This window comes from Myotis myotis, unplaced genomic scaffold (assembly GCF_014108235.1).
Source record: "Myotis myotis isolate mMyoMyo1 unplaced genomic scaffold, mMyoMyo1.p scaffold_m19_p_3, whole genome shotgun sequence".
In the NCBI taxonomy this organism is placed as follows: Eukaryota; Metazoa; Chordata; class Mammalia; order Chiroptera; family Vespertilionidae; genus Myotis; species Myotis myotis.
The window spans coordinates 201,237,240-201,253,998 of record NW_023416335.1 but is presented as its reverse complement, the minus strand read 5'-3'; the positions used below and the strand labels follow the sequence as shown (position 1 = coordinate 201,253,998).

Below are 16,759 nucleotides of genomic sequence, written 5' to 3'. Positions count from 1 at the left end.
GACAGCTTGAACATTAAGGTAGATCCCTCTATACCACAGAGGGTCTGAGTTAATTGGTAGAAGGTCCCACAGCCAGTGAGTACCTGGAACACGACTGGAACCGAGCTAGCCCCTGGGAGCCGTCCCTACCTCTGGGCACTCGCTCAGCACCTGGCCTGGGGCCGCCGAGGCACCAAGCGGCCAGCGCACGCCCCGCCCAATCTCACGGGATTGGCCACCGAGCCCTGCCAGCTGGAGGGGGCGGGGCTTGCGGGCTGGAAGGGGCGGGGCTGGAGCCGGGGGCTGGAGCCGGGGGTGGACGCAGGAGCTTACCTTGCCAGCCAGCAGCTAGCGCGGCCGCCCGGGGCTTAGAAGCTGCATACCGCGCCCACTGAGCCACCCGCCTGCCTCCCGCGCCTCCGCCCGCGGAGCCGCCCTCGCAAGCGCCAGTGTCCAGCCAGAATGCTGCGGCGGGGCAGCCAGGCGCTCCGGCGCTTCTCCACCGGCCGGGTGAGTCCCGCCCTGGCCAGCGTCCCTGCTCCCACCCCGGACTAGTTACTAGAGTCTAGAGACAATGGGCTGGAGCGCCGGGCGGCGGGGTTAGGGGTGGGCAGCGGTGTTTAGACAGCTAAAAGCCAAGATCACGCTGTTAAAACTGGGAGACTGCAGAAGAGAGTTCGGGGAGGGTCCCGGATGGGGCTTGGCAAGCGTGCCGTTGCCTTGTATGGGGAAGGGGCTTTGGAACTTCCAAGGTCTGGCTGGGATTGACGGCTGGGAACGGTCACCAGGCAAGGGGCAGCGTCTGGGGCTTCCTTTCTTTTTTCCCTTTCAATCGTGAGATTCCCTGGTAACGAGCTGCTAGACGGAGACGATCTGCTGGAGGAGAGCGCTATCGAGTCAGCCTGCTGCTCCTCGGCGGCCTGAGAGGCATGAGCGCTCCCCACTGGCTCCAAGGGCCCGTTCAGAGAGTGGCACTCATTGCTGGTGGCTGCGAGCTCGTTATTCCTGAGCTGCAGGCGGCAAGATCTCTAGGGTTACTAAGCGCTGCAGAAGCAGCCACTCTGGAACACTCGTAAACTGTAGCAAGAACCCAGCGTTGGCCCAGCCTTGGGCCTTGGAATTGCATCAGCACCTCCAGAAATGGAAGGAGAACCCACACGTTGCGTGGGGCACTGCCTTCAGCATTTTGGGGGGCCTCTGGAGAGATGCCACCTTGTATCTAAGCAGACTACAAGCTGCTTAGGGAAGAGGAAAAAAAAAACCACATCCATCCCACTTACAGTATCTCTTAATAGGAAGTGCATGTTTGCTGTGTTGCACAAGAATTTGCTTTCGATTCGTCTTTTCTGCCAAAGCCATAATTACATGTGTGCAGATTCAAATGGGAACAGTTGGGAGCTGGGAAGACATGTCAAGTAGCACCAAGAACTGATCCAAAGTGGCATAAGTGGAAAAGCTTTATCCTCCAGACACCACCAAATAATGAGCACTCACTTGACCCCATGCAGGCGGTGCTAGTTATGTTGGAAGCATCCATCTTTTTTAAATTAGAGAAAAAGAGATCTGCGGTGGTGGAGCTTTTGCTCGTTCTCTCGAGCAGTGCGCTGGATTCCTCCTCAAGTTCCTCCCGCCACGTGGCACACGGGAATCTAGGTTGGATGGCAAGAGAGCAAGGGGCCTGTGCCAGCCTGTTTTAGTGGCCTCCTCTGTCAACGCCTTTCATTGAATTTTATTTTTTGGAGAGCAGAAAAAAGTCTTGAAGAGCGAAAAGATTATTACAATAATGGGGTTTACATAAGATTTGACTAGTAAAATCTGAACGTCCCAGGTGGCAAATAGCATAAACAAAAACATGTGTGTGAGGGAAGCACCAGGCAGGGTGAGGGGTCAGGGGCCTGAGCCTGGCTGCACCCAGGAATGCTCGTGGAAGAACAGTGACATGTGGCTAGGGGGACGGCAGTTTCTTCAACGGCCAAAAGGAAGGCATGGGAGAAGTGAAGCATTGGGTGTTTCTTGCTCCATAGAAAGTGAGGAGCCACCCTTTGGACCGTGTCCCATAAGAATTGTTCAAAATCAAGCGCGGCTGGTGGGAGTGTAAAATGGTACAGCCACTTTGGAAAACTGGCAGTGTTTTTTTTTTTTTGTTTTTTTTTTAAATAAAGTTAAACATTTTATGGCCCAGCAATTGCACTCCTAGGTATTTGCCCATGAAAACTTTTATTCACACAAATACCTACTTATGAATGTTTAGAGAGGCTTTGTTCCTAGTCACCAAAAATTGGAAATAACTTAAATGTCCTTCAGTTGGTGACAGGATAAACAAACTGTGGTATATTCATCCAAACAATGGAATCCTACTCAGAAAAGAAAAGTAGAAAGGGAATGGACTACTGATACATACAACATGGATGAAACTCAAATATGTATGCTAAGGGTAAGAAGACAGACTCTAAGGGCTTCCTATTATATAATTCCATTTATCTAACATTTGGAACGAGTAAAACTTAGTGATAGGCAAAAGATCAATGATTGTCAGGGGCTGGAGATAGGGCAAGGATTGATTACAAAGGGACATAAAGGACTTTTGGGAGCTGATGGAATAGTGGGGGCTTGATTGTGGTTATATGACTGTGTGTTTGTTTAAACTGACAGAACTATACACTGAAAAGGGCATATTCTGTATATAAATTATACTGTCATCTAGAAAAAAAAATCACAGCACTTTTTATGAGTTTGGTATTAAAGCAAAATAGGGGGAGGGGAATCTCTCTGGATGTAGCAAAATCCAAGGGGAAAATTACTTTATAACATTTCCTGATAGAATATACTTTTCCATTCTCTGATTTAAAGAAATGGATTTAGAGCCCTAGCCAGTTTTGCTCAGTGGATAGAGCATCAGCCTGAGGACCAAAGGGTCCCGAGTTCGATCCAGTCAAGTGCACGTACCTTGATTGCAGGCTCCTCCCGGCCCAGGCCCTGGTTTGGGCTCATGCAGGAGGCAAACAAGCAATGTGTTTCTCTCACATTGCTATTTCTCTGTCTTGCCCTCCCTCTTCCACTCTCCCTAAAAAAATCAATGGAAAAATATCTTTGGGTGGAGGATTAAGAAAAAAATAAAGAAAGAAATGGACTTAGAAATATTTATTGATTTCAGTTTAGTGAAATGACTGGGTCTTTTTAACTAGTGCAATTATCTATATATATAGAAACCTAAGTGACTGTTCCAACCAAATGACGGGTCAACCAGTCGCTATGACACACACTGACCACCAGGGAGCAGATGCTCAATGCAGGAGCTGTCCCCTGGTGGTCAGTGCACTCCCATAGCCAACCTCCCACAGCCCCTCCTGCCTCCCTCTTCCCACCAGCCAACCTCCCATGGCACCCCCCCCCCGCCCCACACCGAGCCAGCTGCAGCCCCTCTCCCCCCAGCCGACTGGCCAACCTCCCACAGCCCCTCGCCCGGCCGGCTGGCTCCCCCAATAGGCCTGGATCGCTGGCCAGGCCGAGGGACCCCACCCATGCACGCATTCATGCACCAGGCTTCTATTACAGTAATAAAATCCTTTCTCAGTTACTATTGTCCACTCTCTTGCCTGGCTCACTGCTTCTTAATTTCTCCTCATGGTGGGGATTAATTAGCCCTCATATTTATTTTGCTTCCTCTGCCAGCGTCTGGAACAAGTTTGGCTGATGGCTGTGGGTTCATGGCCTGATTCCAGGACTTGAGGTGATCTTAGGAATCACTGAGAGGTTGGACCCTTCTTTGCCTCCTGGAACCAAGTACTGGTTTTATACTCTAGTTCTAGCACCCATGTTCTTAACTTATTTCCTTATTGCCTGACCCCTGCTTTGGTGTCTAGTTTGCTTTTAGAACCTCCAAATTCAACCTCAAACCATATTAGATAATGTATTATATCCTGAGCACTAAATGCTGAGGAAATGATAATGATAACATTGATATAGTACTTAGTACGCTATTTGACTCTGGGCTGTATCTTAACTTCTCAGTTTTAATTTCTTTATCTGTAAAATAGCTTAATAACGCCTGTCTCCAAGAATCACTGGGCAATCAAAAGGAAGTGATATATATGAAACACCTGGCATATCTTAGGATCTCATTAAACTGTTTGCTAATATTTCCACCCCTTTTTTCGGGCGGAATCCAAACTCCCCAGGGCGGAATCTTTTGTAGCTGGCAGACGCACACCCTCCATAAATCAGAGATCCTCCGACTCTGTGTGCCTGTGAGTCAATGAAGAGCTTGTTAAAATGCAGCTTCCTGGGCCTCAAGCCTAACTCAGTAGATCTGGGTGGGGTCTAGGAATCCACATTTCTAACGTACTCGCCCAGCTGATTCTGCCAACACTGTCAGTCAGCCTTCAGGTTATACTTGGAGAAATAAGAGTAAGGTAAAATATCCCAGTCCAGTTTTCTTTGGAATTATGCTAACGCATTATAAACACACTTAAAATCTGAACATTTCTCAGTGTTAGAAACTCACCTTTGTAACTTCAGCTTAAGCACTGAGCTCAGATGGTGTTTTGGTGAATACAGTATTTCCAAAGAAACTGGCACGGTTTCCTTACACACTGTCTTTCTGGAGGCGTGTTGAATGTGAATTTGAACTCCAAATAATGGGTGACAGCTGACATTGAGTCAGCTCAGCCTCCTGGCTCCTTTGTTTTAAGAGTAGTATTTTAGATGTTTCAAAATATCTGGCATTGGTAATGGCATGAGGTAAAGCCACCTTTTGTAAGATAGCCAACATGTAAGTTCTATTTCAAGCCACAGCATTAATTATAGGATTTGAAGACAGAACGTTTACAGAACATTCAGATTTTTTTTATGAGAGGAAATGAATAGTCACATGGTTTCCATAGGCAGAGTTAATATTTGCTTGTGAATATCTGTTAGACATTGAAGTTCTAGGCTAAGGATAGAAACTTCCGCTGGTCCTGAAAAGGATTTTTAAAACCTCAATTGTTTAACACTAGATTGCCCAAGGAAGTCATTTTGACTGCTTTTTAATTTCAATTAGAAAAACAATTATGTATATAAGGACACAATGTCTTAGAATTTTGTGACTTTTTGTACAACATATAAATGCGTTTATTAATAATTGTATTTACCTCCCCCTCCTTCATTTCTGGTATATATATATATATGTGTGTTATACCTATATTGCCCAAAAGCAGTCATTTTGACTGCTTGGGGAAATTTTAAATAATCAAATGACTCTTATTATTGAATTGAGTACATTTCTTATATGACCAGTTCGGCTCTGTATTGAAATAACAGTTTTCATTTTTTTCCATTACCGTCACATGATAACATACAAGTACAGGATAAATTGTCGATACTTGATAAGTTGCAGTTGCTCAATAAGCTAAACTAGTACTTGTTATTCGAATCTTTATGCAGTGATACTTGTTCTAATAAGTTGTTTATTTTATTTCTTTTGCGCCCTAAATTCATGAAAGAAATGTCGAATAGAAGTGAGTTATTGGAAAAGCTAAGGAACATAAGTGAAGAGTGCTCCGATATTATTCTTTCACAATACAGTCATTTTGACTGCTTTTGGGCAATACAGGTATATACTAAATTTCAGTCTTTCTAGTGTTAATTATCAGCTCAATTGCAGGGAAGGTATGAGCCTGTATACTTTTAAGTTCATGCCTAAAAAGGCGACCTGTGAACCAGGAGGTCACGGTTTGATTCCGGTCAGGGCACATGCCTGGGTTACGGGCTCGATTCCCAGTGTGGGGCATGCAGGAGACAGTGATCAATGGTCCTCTCTCTTCATTGATGTTTCTCTCTCTCTCTCCCTCTCCCTTCCTCTCTGAAAAACAAAAAACAAAACATATATGTATATATGTACTTTTTTTTTTTTTTTAAAAAAAGAATGTTCCATTAGATCAATCCAGGTTTTAAGAACAAATGAATTGGATCCACTTACCAAGGATTTTGGAATTCTAGGCTTTATAAAACAAACAAACACATAAACCAGTGTTAAAAAGCACATAAGTAGTAAAATCTTTAAAACATTATTAAAGTTTTTACTTAAGCAGCACTAGGTGTTAGACACTGCACTAAGCCTATTGCATATTAAAGTCATGTACTTCAAAATTGTATGAGGTTGGTGCTGTTATTATTCCCATTTTACAGATGAGAGAAAAAGCAAACAGAAGTTAGTTACTTGCTTAAGGCCACACAACTAATAAGGGGCAGGTGACACTAGGTTTGGATCTCAGATAGTCTAGGTTCAGCGTATGTCAGTAAAAAATATATTTAGTAGATCTTTGAGCCTTGTGTTGTCCTCAAGTCATCTTGAATGATTTAAAAATGAATATTACCCATGTGTCTTCTGCCCATGCTAACATCTGTCATCATTGAATTATTTCACAGGTTTATTTCAAAAACCAGCTGAAGTTGGCCCTTATTGGTCAGAGCCTCTTTGGACAAGAAGTCTACAGCCACCTCTGCAAAGAGGGCCATCGAGTGGTGGGGGTGTTCACAGTTCCAGACAAGGATGGAAAAGCTGACCCACTGGGTGAGTGTATCAAGGACTCTGAACTGGGCTTTCAACTATTCAGCCTGGGGCCCACTCAGAGCCGGCATCTCTCATTAGCATTTCTGTACTTCCACTTACTTGCCACAGGCCCGGAAGACCTAGATTGCATGCCTCCCTTCTGGGCTCTGCGGCTTCCACCGGACCTATTGAAAGCCTTGTCTGGCCAAGTCTATTGGCATGGTGGACATAAGAGTCAAAAATTCTCCCTTCTCTGTGGGTCCCAAGACAAAGGAGCAGGCACCTGTTGTATTGAGTTTCTCCACTTATCTCCATGGTAATCATCAGGTCCATCAGCGGAATTTCCAGGCATATATTTTTTTTCTGAGTTACACTTGTGACTTTTCAAAGAATAATACTTGATGCAGAGATGCCAAAAGGAGTACAGGGAAGACCACACCCAATCATAGATATTGATGTGGGGTCATAAAGAAGGCCTTTGTCTCAGAACAAGTTATAGCTGGGGCTGCTTGGTGATTACGGTAGATAAAGAAGATAGCCATCCTCAGAACAAGCCTGCAGTGTGTTTCTTTTGTTGTTGTTTTTAATCCTCACCCGAGGATTTTCCATTGATATATTTTTTTAGAGAGAGTGGAAGAGAGAGGGAAGCATCGATGTGAGAGAAACAGATTGGTTGCCTCCTGCACGCACCCCGACCAGGCCCTTGACTGGAATCAAACCCAGGACCCTTTGGTCCGCAGGCCAACACTCTACCTACTGAGCCAAACCATCTAGGGCTGCAGTGTGTTTCTGATTTGCATGCTATGGTTAGGTCAAGAAAGGGTGCAAGGCCCTGGCTGGTGTTGCTAAATGGTTAGAGCCTCAGCCCATGCGCCAAAGGGTCTCAGGTTGCAGGCTGGATTCCCGGCAGCCAATCAATGTGTCTCTTTCCTGTCAATGTTTCTTTCTCTCTCTCTCTCTCTCTCCCCTACTCTTTCCAGAAAGCAATGGAAAAAAATATCCTCAGGTGAGGATTAAAAAAAGAAGAAGAAAGGGTGTAAGACACAGAGATAGAAACAGTCTACAAATAATACAGGTCAGGAACAGGACTAGTGCCTAGAAATCTTGGCTTATGACTTGGGACTTCATGAGTCACTGGTATGATGCAACATGTTGGTTGGAAAATAATATACCAATAACCCTGAAATTTTACTTTTTTTTTGAAAGAAGCAGCTCTGGGGTTTTTCCTTTCTTGTTATTGCTTTTAACAATATTACATTTTAATATTATTTTTCAAGAGTCAAACTAAAAGAAAAGTTGGGCCAAGAACCCATATGCACATGAATTTAATCACTGATTTAAAAATTGTCCTTGTTTCAGAAAAAGGTTTCCTCAACCTGGGGAATTCTGAGGGAACCTGCCTCATGCATTTTTATATACCTGGCTCCAACTGCTTCTTTTTGAATGATTCCTGTTGCTAGAACTATCTATTTTCATTAGTTCTGTGTGGGATATTTGGGAAGACTTAAATTTAGGATATCAGCCGAAACCGGTTTGGCTCAGTGGATAGAGCGTCGGCCTGTGGACTGAAAGGTCCCAGGTTCGATTCCGGTCAAGGGCAAATACCTGGGTTGCAGGCACATCCCCAGTAGGAGGTGTGCAGGAGGCAGCTGATCGATGTTTCTCTCTCATCGATGTTTTTAACTATCTCTCTGTAAAAAATCAATAAAATATATTTTAAAAAAAATTAGGATATCAGATTTTCTGTTGTATCAGAGGGACCCCAAATATTAGTAGCTTGAATTAAGATAGAAGTTCATTTCTCAAGTCTGGGTTGGTCATCTGAACTGTTGTGACAGTTCTGCACTTATCACATGAAAGCTCTTTCTGTTGTTTTGCCATGGACTTGCATCCCATGGTCCAGGTAGCTTCTTCCGCCCTGACTATCCAGTCTGCATCCAGCAAGCAGCAAGACAAAGAGAAGTAGAGGGCAAGTTTTTCATTAAGGGCATAATCCAGAAGATGCACATATTATTCCTACTTGTATCCCATTGGCTAGAATTTACTTACAGGTCAAATCTATTTGCAGGACAGGCTGAGCCATACAGATTTTATTCAGTGTGCAGGAGATGTGCAGGAGGCAGCTGATTGGTGTTTCTCTCTCATTGATGTTTCTAACTCTCTATCTCTCTCCCTTCCTCTCTGTAAAAAATCAATAAAATATATTTTTAAAAAAATTTAGGATATCAGATTTTAGGATACAGATTTTATTCAGTATTTTATTTAGCTATGTGTTCAGCTAAATTATAGGAATCCACTCATAAAGGATGAAGGGGGTCAACTAGCAGTCTCTGCCATGTACATGAACTTCAGAAGAATTGCAAGCATGTGATTCTTAGACCTTTCACAATTTTCTCCCAATTTAACTCTTTTTTTTTTTTTTTTTTTACTGTGTATCTATTTTCCTATTACCTGACATTTGAGTTGTTTACAGCTTTTGAGCATTTTATGAATATTTACATTTTATGAACATCATTATACTGGTTTCTCAAGCTCTTCCAAATGGATTGATCAAGGCATCACCTTGATGGCCTTCAAGACTTACTAGGCTTTGGAATTGAGGCTTTGTGGCGTAGGCATCCCATCTGGAATCAATGAATATTGATGATTGGATTAAGAGAAGGAAAGGGAACCAAAAAATATATAGGTAAAAAGCCTAAAATGTAGTTACTTTGAGTTACCAATGAAAAAGAAATGTACTTAATATTTTAGGGTATATAGTAGTAAAACTGAGATTTTATTATGGAAAAAACATGCTTGCGCTGTCTGCACTTTGAGGGCCAGTCCATTTCACACAGAGGTAGAATGGAGTCATTCCTTTTATTTTATTTTTTAAAATATGTTTTTTAAATTGATTTCAGAGAGAGGAAGGGAGAGAGGAAAAGAGAATCATTGATCAGCTGCCTCCTGTACACCCCCTACTGGGGACTGAGTCTGCAGCCTGGGTCTGTGCCCTGACTGGGAATCAAGCATGACCTCCTGCTTCATGGGTGGACACTCAACCACTGAGCCACCCTGTCTGGGCAAGAAGGGACACTTTCCAGGACAGAGCCTAGGATCTGCTCCAGTATGGCCGAACCCTACAGGGAGCATGTGTTCTTCAGTCTTGGCCTCTCCTCCCCTAACTTATCTGATTGGTGAACTTGGGTGAAGGAACTAGACAGGTTCAGCTCAGCTCCTTTATCCCTTTATCTTTTGGGCTCTGCCCGTTTGGCAGAGAGAAGGTGTCCTGGTTTACAGTTTTCCCTGTGATTAAAGGGACTCTCCTCAACCAACGGGCCTGGGAAGAAACTTGAGGTTTTCCAACTGTGCCAGAGACTGAGTATGTCTAATTTGGGTGGTGATGTATTGGCACCTGGCTCCAAATATTTAAAAAAACAACAACAAGCAAATGTTCTTTAAATGGCGGGATCAATAAGAGAAGTACAAATTTTGATCCATAAAAGAAAGCCTCAGTTAAAAATCTCAAAAAATGTTATCTAGCTACAAATGTTTGAGTTCAAACATTATACCTTAAATCTATATATATAAAAGCCTAAGTGACCATTACGACCAGTCAACTGAACGACCGGTCACTATGACGCACACTGACCACCAGGGGGCAGACGCTCAACACAGGAGCTGCCCCCTGGTGGTCAGTGCACTCCCACAGCCAACCTTCCATGGCCAGCTAACCTCCCGCGGTCCCTCCCCGTGGCCAGCCGGCCCCAATCAGCCCCGGGGCTGGGCGAGACCTCCCTGATTGGCAACCAGGCCAAGGGACCCTACCTGTGCACAAATTCATGTATGGGACCTCTAGTACATAGATAAAAATCACAGTAGAAACATAAATGGTTCATGGTAAAATTATAGCAGGTCAAATCCTGGCCAGAATCTAAATTTTTCTTCACCATGTTTTATTTGTAAATGTTTCACAAAGCTATAAAATTACAATGTGTAGCTCTACAGCAATATGAAATTACCGCTAAAATTATTTTTAATGAAAACAATCTTCTCTTTCATGCTCAGCTTTGGCTGCAGAGAAAGATGGGACCCCTGTGTTCAAGTTCCCCAGATGGAGAGTCAAGGGCAAGACCATAAAGGAGGTGGCAGAGGCCTACAGATCCGTGGGTGCCGAGCTAAACGTGCTTCCTTTCTGCACACAGTTCATCCCCATGGATGTAATTGACAGCCCAAAGCACGGTTCCATCATTTACCACCCGTCCATCCTTCCCAGGCACAGAGGAGCCTCTGCTATCAACTGGTGAAATGTTTTGTTTTATTTTTATTTATTTTATTTTTAATTAATTTCAGAGAGGAAGGGAGAAGGCAAGACAGAAACATCAATGATGAGAGAATCATTGATCAGCTGCCTCCTGCATGCCCCACACTGGGGATCGAGCCCACAACCTGGGCATGTGCCCCGGGTATGTGCCACTGAGCCATGTGGGCTAGGCTGGTGAGATGTTTTTAATAACAGAGAAAATAAGCCTATTCCTATTGTCCACAGTCTTTCTGTTTTTTACCTAGATGATCAAGGACGTAGGTAAGCTTGAACAATTGTGAGGTCCTGTATGATTGCTACTGTTGCATGAACTCTCCTGAGAGTTAGAGGAACTGCATAAGACAAAACAGCATTTCCCAAGAGTGGTCTGTAACCAGGTTACAAGAATGGGCTTCAACTAGGTTTAAACAAAGGTTCTACCATCAGACAAGCTTGGTAATACTGGATTTTCTTATCACAGGACTTGTTAGAACTTGTAATGTTAGCATCATAATCTCCCAGAGGGAATCTGAGTACACAGTGTTCCCAAACTTATTTGATCATAGAACTTTTTTTTCTTTTGCATAGAACATCTCAAGCACATTTCAGGAAATGCTGAGTTACCTGAAATTATCTTTGTTGTCTGTCTTCCCCCACTCAACATTAAGCTTCTTGAGGGAGGGACTATGTTCTATTTCATTGCTGTATTTCCCAGAATCAAGAACAATGCCTGGTACACTGTAGGTACCCAATGCCATAAGTCAGTGGTTGGCAAACTGCGACTCTCGAGCCACATGAGGCTCTTTGCCCCTTGAGTGTGGCTCTTCCACAAAATACCATGTGCGGGCGCTCACGTACAGTGCGATTGAAACTTTGTGGCCCAGGGGAGAGAAACCAAGATGGCAGCATAGGTAAACACCGGAAATTGCTGCCTCGCACAACCACTTCAAAAATACAACTAAAAGACAAAATGGACATCATCCAGAACTACAAGAAGGCTGGCTGAGTGGAAATTCTACAACTAGAAGGAAAGAGAAAAGCACACTGAGACTCAGAGGAGGTGCGGAAGTAAAGTGCAGAGGTACGGAGGTGTACATGGAAAGGGCTGGTACCTGAGGATGCGGCTTACTTTTTGAATCGGGAGAGTCTCAAGCTCCCGACTGCTCTGAACTCCAATTCTGGGAGAGTCTCTGGGGACCCAGACTCATACAGGGAGAAACTGGACTGTCTGGCATCGGTTGGAACTTGAGGGCGGCTTTCTCTCAGAGGTGCTTGTAGCAATTACCAGGACACTGAGACTCTGGGCCTCTTAAGGTAGGACTGAGGAGCAGCCATAGCTGCTTGCTCCACCCTGTTGATTCCCAGAGACCCCACCCCCCCAAGCTGTGCACAGAGGCTTTTGCATATGAAAGGCCTGGCCCTTTGCAATCTGAAAATTACCTAACAAACTGCAGCTGGGTTAGAGAGACCAAGAACTTCCAAACGAAGGCGCAAGGCCCCACAGCAGCTTGCATTGCTTCACAGCTTGTCCTCATCTGGGCACCTCCAAACCCCAAACAAAGAAGAGGAATCTACAGATCTCTCCATAGCTCCTGCTGGGCAGAGGCTAAATTAGCACCTCCTTAGAGATCCAAGAGCCAGTGTACCCAGTGGTCAGAGTGAGACCATCCAGATTACAAGTCCTCAGATCCATAAGGGACACACTCAGGGGCAGACTCAGTGAGCACCAAAGCCCCACTGAAGCAAGTCTTGCCCCATAAGGGTGTCTTCAGCACAGAAGTTCTCCCACTGCAGACATAGCTGATTCTCACAGCCAATTGGCCTGGAGGTCAATTCCTCCCAGTGATACCTACAACAATCAAAGCTTAACTACAACAAGACTGTGCACAAAGCCCACACAGGGGTGCACAAAGAGTGTCCACATCAGGTAATTGGGGAGGCTGAGCCACTGGGCCCTGTAGGACACCTAGCACAGAAAGCCACTCTATCAACACAGGGAAGCATAAACAATGTGGAGACAAAGAAACAGATCACAAATGACAGAAATGGAGGAAAGCAAACTACAGCATATAGAGTTCAAAACCACACTTACAAGGTTTTTCAAGAATTTTGTAGAAACCGCTGATAAATTTAGTGAGACCCTCAAGAAATCTAGTGAGACCCTCGAGGATATGAAAAAGGACCAATTAGAAATTAAGCATACACTGACTGAAATAAAGAATATTATACAGAGTTCCAACAGCAGACTAGAGGATCTCAAGAATCAAGTCAAAGATTTGAAATACGAAGAAGCAAAAAACACCCAACTGGAAAAACAAAATGAAAAAAGAATCCAAAAATATGAAGATAGTGTAAGGAGCCTCTGGGACAACTTCAAGCATACGAACATCCAAATTATGGGGGTGCCAGAAGAAGAGAGAGAGCAAGATATTGAAAACCTATTTGAAGAAATAATGACAGAAAACGTCCCCTACCTGCTGAAAGAAATAGACTTACAGGTCCAGGAAGCGCAGAGAACCCCAAACAAAAGGAATCCAAAGAGGACCACACCAAGACACATCATAATTAAAATGTCAAGAGCAAAAGACAAAGAGAGAATCTTAAAAGCAGCAAGAGAAAAAAAGTCAGTTATCTACAAGGGAGTACCCATACGACTGTCAGCTGATTTCTCAACAGAAACTATGCAGGCCAGAAGAGAGTGGCAAGAAATATTCAAAGTGATGAATAGCAAGAACCTACAACCAAGATTACTTTATCCAGCAAAGCTATCATTCAGAATTGAAGGTCAGATAAAGAGCTTCACAGATAAGAAAAAGCTAAAGGAGTTCATCACCACCAAACCAGTATTATATGAAATGCTGAAAGGTATCCTTTAAGAAGAGGAAGAAGAAGAAAAAGGTAAAGACACAAATTATGAACAACAAATACACATCTATCAACAATTGAATCTAAAAATCAAGTGAATAAATAATCTGATAAACAGAATAAACTGGTGAGTATAATAGAATCAGGGGCATAGAAAGGGAATGGACTGACTATTCTCGGGGGGGAAAGGGATGTAGGGGGTGTGGGAAGAGACTGGACAAAAATTGTACACCTATGGATGAGAACGGGGGCAGGGAGGGGGATAAGGGCAGAAGGCGGGGTGGGAACCGGGTGGAGGGGAGCTATGGGGGGGGAGGGAGAGGAACAACTGTAATAATCAGAACAATAAAGATTTAATTAAAAATACATAAATAAAATTTTTAAAAAAGAAACTTTGTGGCCCATGCGCAGAAGTCGGTATTTTGTGGAAGAGACACACTCAAGGGGCCAAAGAGCCGCATGTGGCTCGCGAGCCACAGTTTGCCGACCACTGCCGTTGGTCCATCATGCTGTGGGCCTTGTCCACTTTCTCTACCTTCTTTCCTTTGCCTGCACCTCTCCCAGATATCTCTCAGCGTCAGATGATTGAACAGACAGAAAATCTATACTTAGCTTAAGTGTGATGAACATTTCATTCATTGTATTTAAAATCTGATTACATAAATTGATTTCTTTTTGCTCTTTAAATAGTACTGTAATGCATATCTGTGTACTTAAACTTGTGGTGTGTTTTTTTTTCATTTCACATTGCTTCTACATGCAGAATCATTGGGTCAAAGTATATGAATATTTTCAAGGATCTTGGTAACATAAAGCTAATTTAATTCCACAACATTTCTGAAAAGAGTGATTGGTTGGTTGATTTATTTAGGCCTGGCTTGATTAATTGCTCAGAGAAGTAAAAATTATTTTGATCGTGGACATGGCTGATCTACTACTTCATTAGCCTGCTCTCTAATATGATTTTATTTGTCCACATACCCAGTTCATATGTATTATGCCCCATAGGTAGGGCATTTTCTCTTAGGCTAAACTTTATAGAGCCCAAAATACAAATGCTAGTTGAATTAATCAACCATCTTTTACTAGAACTTATGCAGACTTCTAGCTCTAAATGATGCTTATTCCTGAATTGCACAACTTAAATTAACAATCAGTTCTCCTCTTCACATTGCACTAAGCATCCTTAGTTTTATCTCCCATTATCTTATTCTGCCTAATACAGGGTCAAATATGAGGTAAGAATTGAACCCAGGTGGGTAAAATTACTTGATGCTGCTGTAGGAAGCCGACACCAGGTAGTCAGTGAGTGGTAATAATGATGGACTCTAATGCCTTTTTCAGTAGACTGTAAGTCATTAGTATGTGTTAACAAGACTAGAGATGTATGGATGTATAAAATAGCAGTACCATTAAATATTGCTTTTTATAAGTGGTGACATTTCCCAGCTCTATTATTAATTTCTCACAGCCCAGTGGTATGGCTTAGTGGTTGAGCGTTGAGCTAGGAACCAGGAGGTCACGGTTCAATTCCCGATCAGGGCACATGCCCGGATTGTGGGCTCGATCATCCCCAGTGTGGGGTGTACAGGAGGCAGCCGATCAGTGAATTCTCTCTCATCATTAATGTTTCTATCTCTCTCTCTCCCTCTCCCTTACTCTCTGAAATCAATCAAAAATTATTTTTTTTTAAAAATCTCACAGTAGCTTCATTCACAATCAACTCTCCATTGTAACTACCTTGTGCTTTACTATCACTAATTCATCATTTTATGGTACAGTTAACCAAACTTTTAAGTTGAAACTCTTTATTTTCACAGGACTCTAATTATGGGAGATAAGAAAGCTGGATTTTCTGTATTCTGGGCTGATGATGGTTTAGACACAGGACCCATCCTTCTTCAGAGGTCATGTGATGTTGAACCCAATGATACAGTGGATGCACTATATAATCGATTTCTTTTTCCTGAAGGAATCAAAGCCATGGTCAGTACACTTATGCCATCAAGAAGAATTTAGTAAACCTTTAGAGTTTTGAAGATATTTTTCTTTTAGGAATTTTTACTAAAAATGTAAATCCAAATAAAATGAACTTTTACATTTACCAGTAGGATAGTGTATTTAGGGTGGATATCTGAACTGTAAAATTTCTAGTCAATGAAGCTGATTTGATCTTCTGAGAGCAATGATCAAACGGATGACTAGCAATCAAACTGTTTCAATTATTTTGCCAATTACTTGAATCTCCAACCCTGTTTATAACACTAATTGTAAAGAAGTACAGAGAATCTTAAGAAATTGTGCTATGTAATTTGGACTTCCTGTAAAAGTATTTGAAATCAGTCTATATAATGGGGTGAAATTTGGTGTTGCTCTATTTGTTCAGATGTGCTCAGAGCATGTACCCCACAAAGTAAAAACTATATAAACCTATAAAAGTATTGAAAGGTAAGTTTTACTGTTATTTAATGTTTTCCAGAGTTTGATATGGTAGAAGTAGCAACACAGAGATGGACAGTAAGATGATATACAGCAGCAGCCTTTGATTTCAGAGGGAGGAGAGCAGTATTCTGTTTGTATCATTTAATGATTTATTGACACCAAAGTTCTCATTCTATCACTTGTTTATAGTATGACAATGGGCAGGTCACTTAGACTCTTTAGCCTTGGTTTCCTTATCTATAAAATCTAGATAATACTACCTGATGGATAGTTGTTGTGAAAATTAAATGGCATTTGTGTAAAGCAGCTGGCATACAATAGGTGCTCAAAAATGATAATTACATAATACAATCAAAATACTATTATATGTGTTCAGTGGCATTTTTTCCAATCTGGCTCTGGTACCCAAACCCAGGTGATATGATAGCTAGAAGTGGGTAGAATGAATGAGCTGTAAACTTGTCCTTGTTCCCAGGTGGTTTGCTCCATGTGCTCTTGGGAGGTTGGTCAACAGCTCTGAGAGCTTAGAGAGAAATCTGAGAACTTGAGCTCACATAGACCTCCCAGTGAAGGAGAGAGGCTCTCAACTCCAGACAAACATAAATATAAATATAACATGGAAGAGAAAGTAGGACACACCCCAAACGCAATCAAACTCA

General features: G+C 42.8%; 1 protein-coding gene across 6 annotated transcripts in view; it reads left to right on the top strand.

The window, feature by feature from the left end:
- Window positions 1-288: 288 nt before the first annotated feature.
- ALDH1L2 (aldehyde dehydrogenase 1 family member L2) overlaps window positions 289-16,759 on the top strand; it is a 49,006-nt gene continuing 32,535 nt past the window's right edge. For 4 of the 6 annotated variants that reach the window (XR_004966156.1, XM_036300254.1, XM_036300253.1 and 1 more), the window contains exons 1-4: window positions 289-489; window positions 6,388-6,532; window positions 10,559-10,793; window positions 15,479-15,644. Coding sequence is in view for 5 of the 6 variants with exons in the window: in XM_036300254.1 (XP_036156147.1) it covers window positions 442-489; window positions 6,388-6,532; window positions 10,559-10,793; window positions 15,479-15,644 (594 nt within the window). In the remaining variant the exon portion in view is untranslated. Of the gene's footprint in view, window positions 490-6,387; window positions 6,533-10,558; window positions 10,794-15,230; window positions 15,391-15,478; window positions 15,645-16,759 lie in introns of those variants that run through there. The other 2 variants (XM_036300255.1, XM_036300256.1) reach the window with 2 other exon arrangements.